Source organism: Colletotrichum aenigma (genome assembly GCF_013390185.1).
Source record: "Colletotrichum aenigma strain Cg56 chromosome Unknown KSG_Cg56_contig03, whole genome shotgun sequence".
NCBI classification, from domain to species: domain Eukaryota; kingdom Fungi; phylum Ascomycota; class Sordariomycetes; order Glomerellales; family Glomerellaceae; genus Colletotrichum; species Colletotrichum aenigma.
Genome location: NW_023500909.1, coordinates 5,389,737 through 5,403,987, shown reverse-complemented (window position 1 = coordinate 5,403,987; position 14,251 = coordinate 5,389,737). Strand labels below are relative to the sequence as shown.

At 57.1% G+C, this 14,251-nt stretch overlaps 4 protein-coding genes across 4 annotated transcripts; 2 read left to right on the top strand and 2 right to left on the bottom strand.

The window, feature by feature from the left end:
- Positions 1–983: 983 nt before the first annotated feature.
- sec1 (Protein transport protein sec1) lies at positions 984–3,426 on the top strand (the record flags this gene model as incomplete). Its single annotated transcript, XM_037320667.1, has 5 exons — positions 984–1,017; positions 1,098–1,135; positions 1,198–1,285; positions 1,353–1,702; positions 1,756–3,426. 5 exons carry the CDS (start codon positions 984–986, stop codon positions 3,424–3,426), a joined length of 2,181 nt encoding a protein of 726 aa, XP_037181286.1.
- Positions 3,427–4,538: 1,112 nt separating this feature from the next.
- Positions 4,539–6,992, bottom strand: CGCA056_v005414 (Uncharacterized protein; the record flags this gene model as incomplete). The annotated part of the gene is made up of 3 exons (XM_037320666.1): positions 4,539–6,619; positions 6,698–6,834; positions 6,895–6,992. The coding sequence occupies 3 exons, from the start codon at positions 6,990–6,992 to the stop codon at positions 4,539–4,541; spliced, it is 2,316 nt and encodes a 771-aa protein (XP_037181287.1).
- A 2,626-nt stretch (positions 6,993–9,618) lies between these two features.
- On the bottom strand, positions 9,619–13,055 carry CGCA056_v005413 (Uncharacterized protein; the record flags this gene model as incomplete). The annotated part of the gene is made up of 2 exons (XM_037320665.1): positions 9,619–12,821; positions 12,905–13,055. The coding sequence occupies 2 exons, from the start codon at positions 13,053–13,055 to the stop codon at positions 9,619–9,621; spliced, it is 3,354 nt and encodes a 1,117-aa protein (XP_037182390.1).
- A 410-nt stretch (positions 13,056–13,465) lies between these two features.
- Positions 13,466–13,897, top strand: Txnl4a (Thioredoxin-like protein 4A; the record flags this gene model as incomplete). The annotated part of the gene is made up of 1 exon (XM_037320664.1): positions 13,466–13,897. The coding sequence occupies one exon, from the start codon at positions 13,466–13,468 to the stop codon at positions 13,895–13,897; it is 432 nt and encodes a 143-aa protein (XP_037182391.1).
- Between the last annotated feature and the right edge of the window lie 354 nt (positions 13,898–14,251).

The following is a 14,251-nucleotide window of genomic DNA, read 5'->3' as shown; positions in this document are numbered from 1 at the left end:
GCATCATCCATGCGAGGACAGGAATATCTCCCGAGGCCTACTGTATTGCTTAAATTCTTTCAACAGGAGTAGTTGTGAGAAATGCAAAGGCGGTGACCTCATTCGTTCTGGTTTTGGGGGCCGAAGGTGGGGGAAAGCCGCTAAATCGATTTGCATAGGGACCACTTTAACGAGGGGCCTGTTCGGTGGCCCCGCCAATCCGGCGGCTGCACACTCAATTTGAAGCGCGTGGGCAAGTAGCGGTAGCGCGGCTGCTGCAATCAGGTCACCCTATCCTTAAGGTATCCTCACCGGGACGCCTTCCTTGCTCTGTGCCTGTCTTTGCTACCTGACCTTCCTTACCTGACCTCGAGGTGTGTCCTGCCGCAGGTGCATACTTGGTACCTTTCTTTACCTTACCTTACTCACCTCACCCACCACCACTATCTGAGAAGGTACTTTAGACCACCCTCCCCTACCTTTTCGCAGAACGTGCAGGAATCGCCCCGACGGCATAGCACCTTACCGGACCTGACCCTGCCTCGTCGCTGCTGCTGGTCCGGAGCATTGAGGGTCCCACCGCTGTGACCGGTTCTCCCTCCATCTTGAAACCCCGCCAGACCAAAGAAACGTCTGCTTTGCTGGCTCGACACCGCAACGCAACAGAAACAGACAATCCACGCCAGCGACACAGACACTGACGATCGCAACTTCTACCAGTCGGACAGAGACTCGTTCCCTCCTCGCCCGGACGTCCATCCTCCTGCCACCACCGAATCCCACGCAGCAACCCAGCGCAGCACCGCGCATTCCAGCCTCGCCCGTCTGTCAACCCGTCAACCTGCTTGCTCTACGCCAGCTCGCCGACCTGCGCACTGCAACCACTTCGTCGCTCTGCACCGCGTGCGAGCTCACGACGATCCGCCTTGTAGCGACCGCGACTCACCTCGCCCATCCGCTCAGCATCCTGCCTCGAGCCGCTGCCCACGCGGCAAGTCGCCACGATGGGTGCCTCCACGCTTCATGAGCTCCACGATGGTACGCATTTTCTCATGATCGGCTTGATCTCCCCTGCGCGCCGCTGCCGCTACTCTCCAAGAACTAATCCCTCCAAATAGTTGTCATCGACACCATCAAGAACATCACTCGAGGCGACGTGAGCTACCCCTCCTCTGGATCCATCCCCAAAAAGCCACCCGAAGCTAACGACGCCTGCAGTGGAAAGTCCTAGTAGTCGACGAAGATTCCAAGAGAGTCATTGACAATGTCGTCAAGGAAGATGACATCCTCAACCACAATATCGCCAGTATGCTGCTCCATGATCCGCCCGCCCTGTCTCTTTGCGACGAGCCCTGCCTGACCTCTGCCCCCAGACATTGAGCGCATCGAACAAAAGAGGGACATGAACCCCGAGATGGACGCCATCTACATCCTATCCCCCAAGGAGAACATCGCCGAGATCCTCGTCAACGATATCGAGCGACGCAGATACAAGAAGTCTTTCCTGGTCTGGATCGGTGTTCTTGAGCCCCGAGTCCGCCACCTGATTGACAATTGCCCGGGCGCCAAACGGAGCATCGCCGGTTTCGAGACCCTGTCGATCGACTTCTTCCCCCGCGAGTCGCACCTCGTTACCTTTAGAGATCCTTGGAGCTTCCCGATCCTGTTTCACCCCGGGTGCAACAACCTCGTTGCACGTCATATGAAGATTCTCGCGCAAAAGGTAGGTTGATTGGGACACCATAAGCTGTGCACTTGGCTCACGAGCCCAACCAGATCACCGGCGTCTGCGTCACTCTGGGCGAATACCCGAAAGTTCGTTATTACAGACCGAAGAACCCCCTTCACGAGGCCAGCGTGCTCTGCGCCCATCTTGCCCGTTTCGTCCAAGAGGAGTTGGACGAGTATGCGCAATGGAACCAGAACTTTCCGCCGCAAACATCGAGACCGACGGGTACCCTTATCATTACGGACAGATCGATGGATTTGATGGCTCCTCTGGTACACGAGTTCACCTACCAGGCAATGGCCCACGACCTTTTGGATATTAAAGACGGCGACAAGGTAACATACCACATGGTCACCAATGAAGGAACGGCAGATGTGGAGGAAAAGGACATGGAGCTGTCCGACAAAGACACTGTATGGGTGGACAACCGACACCGACACATGAAGGACACCATCGACAAGCTCATGGGAGACTTCAGGAAGTTCTTGGAGGCCAACCCTCATTTCGTCAACGACGAACAGGACACGACGAGTTTGAACGCCATCAGAGACATGCTGGCTGGCCTGCCGCAATTCCAGGAAATGAAGGAGGCTTACTCGCTCCATCTGAACATGGCACAAGAAGCCATGAACATCTTCCAGCACCACAAGTTGCCGGATATCGCCTCTGTTGAACAAAGTCTTGCGACGGGCTTGGACGAGGATTTTAAGAAGCCCAAGAACATCTTGGATCAGGTTGTGCGACTCTTGGACGACGATGCCGTTACGCCGAGCGACCGACTGCGACTCATCATGCTCTATGTCATGTACCGCGATGGCGTCATTCAGGAAGACATCAACCGACTTCTGGCACACTGTGGTCTGCCACAAAGGGACGGCGAGGTGGTGGTCAACCTCGAAATGTTGGGAGGACGTCCCGTCCATGCTTTGAAAGATACCCGACCTCCCCCGCCGCCTCTATTCCCGAAGAACACAAAGTCTGCGGAGGTCAGCGAAGAATATTCGCTCTCCCGTTTCGAAACCGCAATGCAGACGATGTTGGAAGAGCTCTGCCGCGGCACACTGGATCAGACGACGTTCCCCTACGTGAAACCGCCATTGGACCCTAATGAGGACCTTTTGGCTTCGCAGCAGGGATCGCTTCGTGCAGGCAGGCCAAACTGGGCATCATCAGGACGCCGCCCGCCGGAAAACAGGCAACGGTTCATCGTCTTCATGGCTGGCGGTGCGACGTTCAGTGAGAGCCGTGCTTGTTACGAGGTCTCTGCCCGCCAGAGCAAGGACATCTTCCTGGCGACAAGCCACATGCTCACTCCTCAGCTCTTCATCCGCCAAGTAGGTGATCTCACCAAGGATAAGCGCGCACTTGATATTCCCATGGAGCGGCCGACACCCCGCGCTCCCGCATGGGTTTACGAGCGACCAGCTCCGCCGCCGAATCCCATGGCTAACCGCCCTGGGCCGGGCATGGCGCCACCACCACAGCAAGGTCTGCCCGCTGGCGGTCGGAGGCCACCCCCGACAGGCGGCTTGCCTGGGCGCCCGGTCGCGCCGCCCACGGCTCAAATGAGCCAAATGAGCCTCAACCAGCCTTCGCCGGTATCGAACGGGGCAGCCTCGCCAGCACCGACGGACGGAGGAAAGCCCCATAAGGGCGAGAAGGAGAAGAAGAAGCGCAACTTTTTGGGAATGAAGAAGAGCCACAAGGACAAGAGCTAAAAGAGAAGCATGCAAATTCAGGATGCAAAAGCAAAAAGGCACGCCCGTCCTCCCCGTCCTTGGTAGCGTGGCGTTTCTGTGGTGTTGAAACTACGCGCGCTTTCATGTAAGGAGTAAACACACAATTATACGATACACTTTGACACCTTCTTTTCTCACCGTCTCATGCGTTTGTATAGCTGTGACGAGCTGTTCAAATTACTCATCAGCGTGATCAGAAGCAGAATGTGCGTGCAGTCTACTAAAGATAATCTAGACAAAGGAGAGTCCACGCGCACCATCATCTGAAAAGCTGTTTTCGTAGACAAGCATAGCCACTCATGTTGTGATCTGGAGAAATGGCATTGGAACATGGAAAGAAAGAGAGAAAAAAAAAAAAGACCTATTCTACTGCCTCAAGTTCTCGTCACCCTTGAGGGTGTATTGCTTACATGGAAAACCCTCATTTCAAGTCATGACTTTATGATCTGTTGAGAGCTGAGCTAATAAAGATGGCTCCCAAGAGAGGCAGCTGCTTCACTGAATAGCATGTTCAAGGAAACAAAGGTCATCACGCATCAGTCACTCTCATCACGGGCAATCAGAACAGGTCCATGTTATGGAAGCGAGGGAACAAGACATCCATTTCATTTCATTCATATCTACCATGGTAGAGAATCCAACGCCTCCTGTCCCATCCTCCCCCGGAAATTCATCAATCCGGTTTTTGTTCTCAGTTACTTTCCAGCCGAAAGTACCATCAAAGTCATGAGCGGGGCCAGGCTGTTGCCCCGCGCTGATATTGCATGTTTTGCGACCATGAAGCGTGCTTGCCGTCCGAGGCATTGTGCTTCGTGGACACGAGACCAATGGGCTCAAAAGAGATCGGCCACCCCAGTTCTTCTAGGGAGGCAATGATTACGGAGGATTAGAGATGAGGTTTGCTGGTAGTTGAGCAATTCGACGAGCAAGAGGTCGCTCGTACCGACATTTGTTGTAGTGTTGGTTCAAATCTGTTCCTCACAGGAAACACATCTGGACGTTTGTTGTAGACTCAGACAAGGTAGATGCAGCAATTGATGTGCTGCGACAGTGCGGCTTTACGTTGAAGCCGAGGTTGATTTCAGGTTGGTTTACTGCCTGCGGAACGCCTGCGCGGCGCCCGGAGGAGGCATACGTCCGTCGAAGGGAAAGCCATGCGCCTCAGGTCCCGGGGGTCCAGGGAAGCCAGGCATGCCAGGAGGTGGAATGAATCCGGGAGGAGGGCCGCCAAAGAAGCCCGGAGGAGGCGGCATGTTGCGAGAAGGAGGACCACCCATTCCGTCGGGTGGGAAAGCTCCAGGAGGGAAGTTGGGCGGGAACATGCCGCCCATGGGGTGGTTGCGACCCGGGCCACCAGCAAGGCCGGGAGGGGGAATCATGGATCGCTGTTGGGGAGGGGGGATAGGTCCAGGTCCGCCACCTTGCATCCAGTTGGGGTTCATCTGGTCAAGGCCAGGAGGCGGGGGAGGGCGCTGGAGGATTTGCGTAGGCTGCATGCGGGCCTCGGGCTCGGGGTGATGGAAGCCATCATCCATGAAGCCGGGGGGAGCTTGGCCACGCATCTGGCGTTGAGAGCCACGGCCGCCCTGAATAAAATCGGGCTCACGCTCTTGAGCGTGGGGGATCTGAGCAGCACGCTGAGGTTGCGGCATGCGCATGAGAAGTTGCTGCTCGGTACGAGGAGGCTCGGGCTGAGCTCTCATCAGGTTCATCAAGAACTCAGTGTTACTGAGGTTGCGGCCTTGGTTCGGCTCCATTCTGCCAGATCCTGAGCTAGACGCCTGGTGACGCTGTCCGACAAGTTCTTGCAGCAATTGGTCCTGGCGCGCAGCAGGCTGCTGGCCGGGCATCATGGGGCGGGGAGCAAGGATATCCGACATGGACATGGAGCCTTGAGGCATAGGAGGACGAACGTTTGGAGGACGTTCTCCACCATATTGCTGGAAGGGCTCAGGAGACGCGACAGCGCTGGAGTGAGTCTGCTCGCGGGAAAGCGAGGGAGGCTCCTGGAAAGGCTGCTGGGCAGGAGGCGTGGACTGAATGTTGGACCGCTGCAGCTTCATGAGCAGTGCCTGGAAAGCTTCCTTCTCTCCGTCGTGGGCTTGACCAGGCATGCTGGGGCCGCCAATTGGCAGGCCGGCCATCGGAGTTGGTGGCTCAGTGTGAAGCTTGCGGTTAGGGTCTTCCTGAGGAGCGTTGAAGAAGGACGTGAAGCGAGAAGATTTACCACCTCCAGTCTTGGGCTTGGCGGCAGGAGCTTCCTTCTTAGGCTCACTCGGGGAGCCAGCAACGTCAAGTCCAGCGGTCGAAGCGAACTTGAGGAAGAATTGATCGGGGCCAATTTCGACGGCAGGGGCCGATGCGACAGCTGGTTGCTCGGCCTTGATTGCAGCTTCAGCGAGAGCTGGTGCCTTGTCCTCAGCCGGGGCTTTACGGCTTGCCTTCATGCTCTCCATGAACTTCTTGAAGTCCTCCTCGGTATGGCCTCCAGCCTTCTCTCCAGCCGGCTCGTCGAACCATTCAGGCTCGCGCTCGGCCCGATGATCACCACGGTCCCAGCGACGCTCATAGTTACGGCCGCTGGGCTTCTCCTCGGGCGGTGCAGAATCCCTGTCCCGATCTCTCCAGCTCTTGGCGCGGTCGATGCGCTCGCGAGCCGTCATAGGAGGCTTTTCACTGGCAGCGGGGGTATCATTCTTGAACCAGGGCTCCGACTTGCCCCTGCTAAGGCCATTTCGGGGTCGGGGCTCAGCCTCGTCGTGGTCCTTGTCCTTTTCATGGTGGTCGAGGTTGCGCTGGGGTCGCTCTCTGTTGCCTTCAGCATCGCGGTCACGGGTTCGCCTGTCGTTGGGGAGCCTATCGCCACCACCGGCACCCATGCGACCATGGAAGCGCTCAGCGCCCTCATGTCCGAAGCTCTTGCGGGGCTTCACCGTGCTCCATCCCTCATTGTCCTGGTCATTGTCGCCACGACGACGGAAGTTGCTGTTTCTCGAGTCGCGGAACCGCTCAGGCTCGGGGGTATCACCATTTCGGTTGCGGAAATTGAAGCGGCCTGGGGAATCGGCGTTCTTGAGGTCTTTGTCGTTCTCAAAGGGCTTGCCACCGTTGTTGCGCAGGGTTGCCGAAGCAAAGGCAGTTCGCGGGGGGCCAAGGATGATCTCGTCTGGGTCTGCGATTGAAGGATGGGTCAGCAACTGCAGTCAAGAGCGCTCGTGAGAGAGCGAGGCGGGGATGGCAGGTGACATACTTGCGCTGTTTCGCGGGGCATGTCGGTCAGTGGCCGGGCGGCGATTCGTCTGGTCGAGGAGGGGGTTATCGTGGCTTCTTCGGTTGTCGGTGGTCTTTGTGTTGTTGTTCTGGGTGCGAGTGTTATCGGGAGGCGGTCTGTTGAGCGGGTTAGAGAAGGCAGCATGCTGAAGAGGGATTGGTTTGGCGGAAGCATACCCCATCCAATCCTCTGCGGGTGGCAGGTTAGGCGGCTTGACGCATAGTGGTGATTCGCGCAGATGAACAAGGAACTCTGCGGTATATTGGAGTGCCATCGCAGTGTGATGATGCGAGGCGCATCCGAGAAGTGCTGGGGAAAAGTATTGATGCTAAGCCGTGGGCAATGATATTTGCATGGGCAGATTGTAGGGGGATTCGATCCACCGAGTGGAAGGGAGTCGCGCGATGGTGTTGCACCAGTCGGGTGGAGGAGATGAAGGGATGGGTTTTATTTGGCGGGTGGGCGGTCGAGGCAGGCGATCGACGGCAGGCTGAAGTTGTACGTTACACGATGAGTAGTAGGGCAGGAGCAGTGGTGGTGGTGGTGTTGGTGTGTGGTAGGTAAGTGGGAAGGCGAGGTAGTGAGAGAGGAGAGGTGAGGTAGGTGGTGGTGGTGGTGTCGAGGACGGTGTCAAGTCAGTCGGCTGTCGTCAGTCCAATCCAGTCCAATCCGGTCGGTGGAGGAGGAGGATGGAGACCGAATGGGCTCCAATCGGGCTGCGCTGCAGAGTGCGGAAGGCGTTCGTGTCGGTGCGGATCGGCAATCGAGGCTGACGAGTTGGGAGTTGCGATGGGGAATTGTTTGGGGTCGAGGAGTGCAGTAGAGATGCGGTCGAGAAAGAAGAATATTACGATGGAAGGTGGATTGTGGTAGTGAACTGTCAGGGCGTGTTGAGATGGTGGTCAAAGGAGGTTTTGGCACTTCGGACGAAACCTGGTGGAGGAGGTGCTGTGCTGTGCTCAGGTCGGATCAAGTCAGGCAGGTCAGTGGTCACAGGTGCCAACCAGGGCAGGTGCAGCCATGCACCAACAGTGCGGCAATGGAAGGAGAAGCTGCCAGCCGCTGCGCTCCTTCCTTCCACTGAGGCAGGTAGTGGAGGCAGGTAGTGCGTACCTCCCGGTTGTGGATGGCAGTCCAGCTGCGTGGCAGGCAAGGAAGACGCTAGGGACGCCCAAGCGCAGGGATACGTACCTGCCGACCTGCTGCTGCTACCTTACCTTTACCCTGCCTGCCTTGGCTCACCTACCTCACCTTACTTTACCTTGTCACCTCCCTTTTACCTACCTTCCATCTCCTCACCTTGGGCCATGGCTCCTTCCCGTGCTACTCCCGTCAGGTTCTTCCCCATGCAGCTTTGCCATAGATCGGCAGGTATTCGTAGGCAGGTACGGAAGGCATGAACGCGGTGACTAACTGGGCTCACCTCGGACAGTCACCGGTCTTAGGTAACCAGAACTCTCTCACCCTTGCCGGTTGCCTGCCTCTGTTGCCACAGCTCAGGTGACAATATATTATTTTCCACGTCGCCGCCGCCGCCTCCTCCATCCCCGTTGCCCAGGGCAGAATGTTCCAGTGAGAAAAACTTCAGTGGGGTTTCTTCGAGGGGCCACTGCACTGCTGGCCAGGGCGCCCGGGCCCAAGGACGACATGGAGGCCTGCAGAGCCAGCCTGGCCACCTGCCGCGACCTGCGCTGCCGGGTCGGGGTTCAATCCCACGACGGCTGAGAAGGAGAGGAGAGCGCCAGATCACATCGGAGGGGACCCAGCATCGTCATTGTGCCCCACACTTTCCCTCCAGGAGCTTAACCGAATCGCCCAATATCGCTTAGCGTCGAATCTTTGAATCACGGGCTGGGGGGGCCAAGCAATGGAACATGAACCTCCTGCTTCGATCTCAACCACGTCTCCATGCGAATCTTCATGCAAAACTTGGCTGACTGGCATATCCCGTGATGATCCTGCATGTTGGTTCTCGAAACAAAAGACAATTGAGTTTTGCAACTTCTCGACTTTGCTTTTTCTCCATCCAAGCTAACCATCCTAAGTGACACTGTAATCTCCTTCCACACAAGTCAGGAACGAGGTCTGACACAGTCCAAGTGACGTCGGCCTGTAATCCAGTTACCTACTGTTCCTACCGTATCCAATTGAGATGGAGAATACTCACTGGTGTATTTGGACTTCCTTGACAGCAAATCAAAACATAGAATCGCATTGTTTCTGCAGAAACCCCAACAATTATAAATGACATGTCGCCTATTTCTTTATCTACAAAGTGTAAGATACGCTCGTGGTATTCCTGCTGTTGATGCACCCTAGAGATATCGACCAGAAACCTAGGAACAGATCTAGTGTTCATATGAGAGCAGAAACCATAAGCACATATATGGAGATGAGCCTGCCTGTTTTTCCTAGGGTAACCTAGATACTGAACTTAAGTGGCATATTTGCTGCTATTCTTGTTATTGCTGCTGCTGCTGCTGCTGTCGTCGTCGTCGTCATCGTCGTCGCTGCTATTATTATTACCACTATCACAATTATTACTTCTGCTAGTGTATCTCATAGGAGTGATTATATAAACAGCAAATGGCCGCGCAGACGCAGTAAAATTAGGCAGTGTCATACAGGGAGGGATGAATGTGAAGACTACAGCAAGAATAAGAAGTTGCGATGGTAGTTAACCTATGCTTTAAGTACTTAAAAGGAAGCATTTGCGGTAGCACTTTATAATCGTCTTATGAAATTCAAAACAACGTGGGACCAAACAAATTGAGGGGGAGAGCAGAACGACTTATGCATATCAGTTGCAGTTGAATGCCATATACCCTCTCATTTGATTTCCCTACCCTAGACCTCCTTATTTTGATACATTAACCTCTACCCTCCCATCACCGACCATCTCAACCCTCCAAAACCGCAACAACACCACCGCGACTCCACTCCCCAACCCTCTCCCGATCACAAGTCTCCCAAACCCGCCTCCTCAACGCTCTAAACACCTTAGCCACCTCCTCGTCCCCGGCCGCAACGTATTGCGCCTCCTGCGCCTCCAGCCAGCTCACAATCCCAAACCTCGTCGCCAGCGTCGTGCTCCCGCCCTCGACGCACGTCGCGCGGTACAGCACCCGCAATATCCTCGTCCGCAGGTTCGCCCGCAGGTACGGGTTCGCCGCCAGCGCAAACACCTTCTCGAACCACTTCTTCTGGTGAAACACAGCCAGGTCCGCCGGCCCGCGCAGCCCGTCTAACAAATACGCCAGCAGCCAGCTCACCTCCGTGTAGTAGCGGTCGTCGTCCGACGGCGCGCCGTGCAGGATGTCGTGCGCGAGCGGCACCTTGTCCGCCTGCCAGACGGGCCCGCGCGTGAGGAACGTGTTGACCTTGGCGTAGAGGCAGTGCAGCGGGTTGCGGAGGACGTCGAGTGCCGCGATCGCGAAGGCGACGAGCGGAGAGGCTACGGGCCCGCGGGCCACCAGCGCGCGCGCCGACTCGGCCAGCTCCGAGAGGAGGAGCCAGTTCTGGTCCTTCTCCTCGTACGACGACTCCTTGATCCGGGCGGCCATCTTCATGATGTTGGTCAGGGCTTCCTGGCGGATGCTGGCGTGCTCGGACCAGAGGAGGCGGATGAGCGCGGCGGCGTGGCCGTCGTCAATGAGGTCCTCCACGCTCTTGGAGTTCCATTTCAGGAGGGCCGAGTTGTCCTCGTCGTCGGCGAAGGGCACGTCGAGGATGGCTTCGAGGGACGAGTCGTCCAGCTCGCCGCCGGTGGCTGCCTTTCGTCGTTCTGGCTTGGTGGTGTCTTCGGACTCGTCCGCCTCTTCTGAGGCGTCATCGAGTAGACTCTTGTCTGACTTGGGCACGACGGCCGGGGCGCGGCCGTCGAGTATTGCCGTCATCTTCTTCGCCAGCGCATCAATCGCCGCTGACGTCTCCCCCTTTGTCTTTGCACAACTTAGCACAAGCGCCAGGAACTTCGAGAGCAGCTCCAGCTCCTTCTTGTCCGTCGTCTTGTCAGCGATGAACGGCAGCTGCTCCACCATGGCAGCCAGTATCAAACTCGCAGAAACGTCGTCCTCTAAGCTCTCCTGCATCAAGTCCACATACTTCAGGGCTGACGCGGCGCACCGTCCGGCACAGTTGTCAAGATACCCCCAGATAAAGTCGATATCCTTTGCCTTGCCCTTCTTCACGCCCTTCGCAGCGCGGATAAAGGGAGCGAGCCCCGTCTCCGGCAGGACGAGCTGATGCTGCACCGCAACGGACTCCAGCACCTGCTTCAGCTTCGTCCTGCCCTGCGCGTTCTCCACATACAGCTTCAGCAGCGCGACAAACGGCGACGCCGCCAGCCCCTCCGCCTTGGCGAACCACCTCATGCCGGGCGAGTACCCCGCGATCGCGATCAGGTTCTCCAGCTCCATGAGCGCGAGCGCCTGGTTCTGCGGCTCCTCGGCCCTGCCGTCGAGGTGGTTGAGTGCGTTGACAAGGAACGGCGAGACGTCAAAGTTGGCGCGCAGGGCGACCTGCGGGATGACCTCGTAGTACAACAGCAGCAGCCGACTGGCCGCCTCGCGCTGCAGCACGTTCTCCTCCGCCATGACCTTGTAGCACTTCGTGACCTCCTTCATGTCGGGGATCTTCTGGCAGAACTCGTCAATCAGCTTGCGGGAGGCCGTGTCCCACGTGGACTTGGCCGACTCGGCCGCCTCGCGGTGCATCTTGAGCGCGACTTCAAGCTTTTGCAGCGCCAGGACGAGAATACGGACGGCAAAGAAGGAGACCAGCGTCGACTTGTGCGAAAGACATCGCACCAAATCACGTTGCTTCAGGGGTAGCGGCAGGATGTTGTCGAGGAGAATCGATGTCGGCGGGGGCACGCGGCGGTACCCGTTTGCAGGGCCAAAATGCGGCGGTAGCGGTAGGTGAACAGTGTTGAAGAGGAAGGCTGCGTACCCAATCCACGTCATGGACAACTTGGGCTCGAAGGAGAAGGACTTGTTGCCAATAAAGTAGCTCGCAACCAGCTCCGGCGCCGCCTGGAAGATGGCAACGATGAGCTCGCTGTGTTTTAGACTCGACCACGGCCGCAGCTTCTGAATGAACTCGGACAGCACAAAGTTGGCGACAGCGACCTCGTCCTTGTACTTGTCCATCCACGCGACGCGCTCCAGCCCAAAATCGTCTGAGCTCTTCACATCCTGCGCCGCCTCGTCCTCCAGCTCCTTTGGGTACAGCCCTGTGCCGGAGTACAACACCCCAGCCCCTGGGGATGTACACGCATACACTAGGAACTCGTGCACCTTCTCCTTCACCTCCCCCTCGCCATCATGCCTGTACGCATACAACCCCGCCAATCGGTCCAGAGTCTTGGTGTTAAACGCGCGAAATTTGACCTCCCGCGGCAGCTTCTCGTCCAGCAGCACGTGTTTCTTCAACGCATCCAGCATCTCCGAGATCAAAAACGGCGGGTCGTCCTTCAACAGAAACGTCAAGTGCGAGAACACCTCCTTCAGCATCAACAGCTCCTTCTTCGCCTCGGACGGCAGGTACTTGAGACAGCTCAGAAACAGCTTGATCGCGTTTGTCCGCACCGACGGCTTCGACGGGTCTTCGAGCCCTTCGGATCCCAGGTGCCGGATCTCGAGGTTCCGCGCGAAGCTCGCAAACGTCGATTCCCGCGCGCGGAACACCCGCCGCGCGAGCGCCCCGCCGTCGAGCGTGACGACCTCGCGCAGCAGCCGCAGCGTCGGCGAGATGACGTACCCGCTGCCCTTGGGCGCCGAGAGGTTGCGCGCGACGAGCTTGAGCTGGCGCTCCTGCAGCAGCGTGCGCGCCAGGTCCAGCGCCCGCGGGAGCAGCTCCAAAGACGAGGAGGCCACCTGCAGCAGCAGCGCCAGCACGGCGGGCACCGCCGACATGAGACCCTCGTTGTTGACCTGCGCGCCGAACGCCCAAATCTCCATCAGGTCGGGGAGGTACACGGCATCCTCGCTCGTGTCGCGGGGCTGCGCGGCGACGAGGTACTCCCGGAGGAGGGCGAAGCGGTCGCTGTTGTCGGCGTCGGGGGTGTTGAAGCCGTCGAGAAAGACTTTGAGGGATTGGATGCCTTTAGGGTAGATATATAGTCAGCCAAGATGGGTTCTCGAGGGGTTTTCCCAAGCAATTGGGAACGAGATAACCCAAACTCACCATGTCTCGCACGCTTCTGGTCCTGGTCGAAGGTCAAGAGGCCCTGCAGCTGCCTCGCAGTGTTCACCTCCTCAAAAGTCGGCGCTTCGTGGACGACCTTCTGCCTCTTGCGCGCCGCATCGTCGGGTCCGCGCGACGGTCGTTTGGGCATGATTTCGGTGGTGTTGAATTGAGATTTTGCGAATGTAGAGATCTCCTCTCTCTCACATTCCTGCTCTCTCACTGGCTTCACGGCGAAAGCGAGCCAGTGGATAGACCCTTCAAGAAATAAAAAGTTCTGCCAGCACCCACCGCTCTATCTTATCTACCGCATCGAGATTAGCGCGGGGACCAATCTAGCGGGGCCGTGGACCCGCAATGACATTTCGCCGTGCGGCGCGCCTACCTACGCCTAAACTTAACCAACCAACCAAACTCTCGTCCAAATTCCTAGAAACACCATCCTCTCCATCGCGGCTCTCCCAGCTTTAACCCAAACAATAACCTCCCCCGCGAACACCCTCCCAGACGCCACAAACTCACCACGAACCACATTCCACCACCTCCCTTAAAAAAACAACCATGGGCTCCATCGTCATCCCCCACCTCAACTCCGGCTGGCACGTCGACCAGGCGATCCTCTCCGAGGAGGAGCGCCTCGTCGTCATCCGCTTCGGCCGCGACTACGACCCGGACTGCATGCGCCAGGACGAGGTCCTCTACCGCATCTCCGACCGCGTCAAGAACTTCGCCTCCATCTACGTCTGCGACATCGACCAGGTCCCTGACTTCAACCAGATGTACGAGCTCTACGACCCCTGCACCATCATGTTCTTCTTCCGCAATAAGCACATGATGGTCGACTTCGGCACCGGTAACAACAACAAGCTCAACTGGGTCCTCGAGGACAAGCAGGAGCTCATCGACATCATCGAGACCGTATACCGCGGCGCAAAGAAGGGCCGCGGTCTGGTCGTCAGTCCCAAGGACTACTCTACGAGGCACCGATACTAGAGAACACCATACACAGGTTTTCCAAGGGAATCCCCATCACTGGGCGGCGCGGACACCAGCTTCTTATTTGCATCGCGACTGCGAGAGGGAGAGAGAGACAGGAATGATATCCCCGGGACAAAAGTTATAGGGTTGGTCTAACAAAATTTCAAGAATCACGTTTGAACCAGAAGATGCTAATATTCTGTGATTCCCAAAAGAATCGTGTAAACTTTTTCTTGCTTCTTTTTCGTCATTAGGTAAGGTAAGGTACGCCCCCCTCCAGTCGCCTCTTCTCCTCTATTCATCATTGGTCGTGATATGAAGATACGTAAGTTTCGTCTGTTTACATGCAATCGCACGCTCCATGTCCAA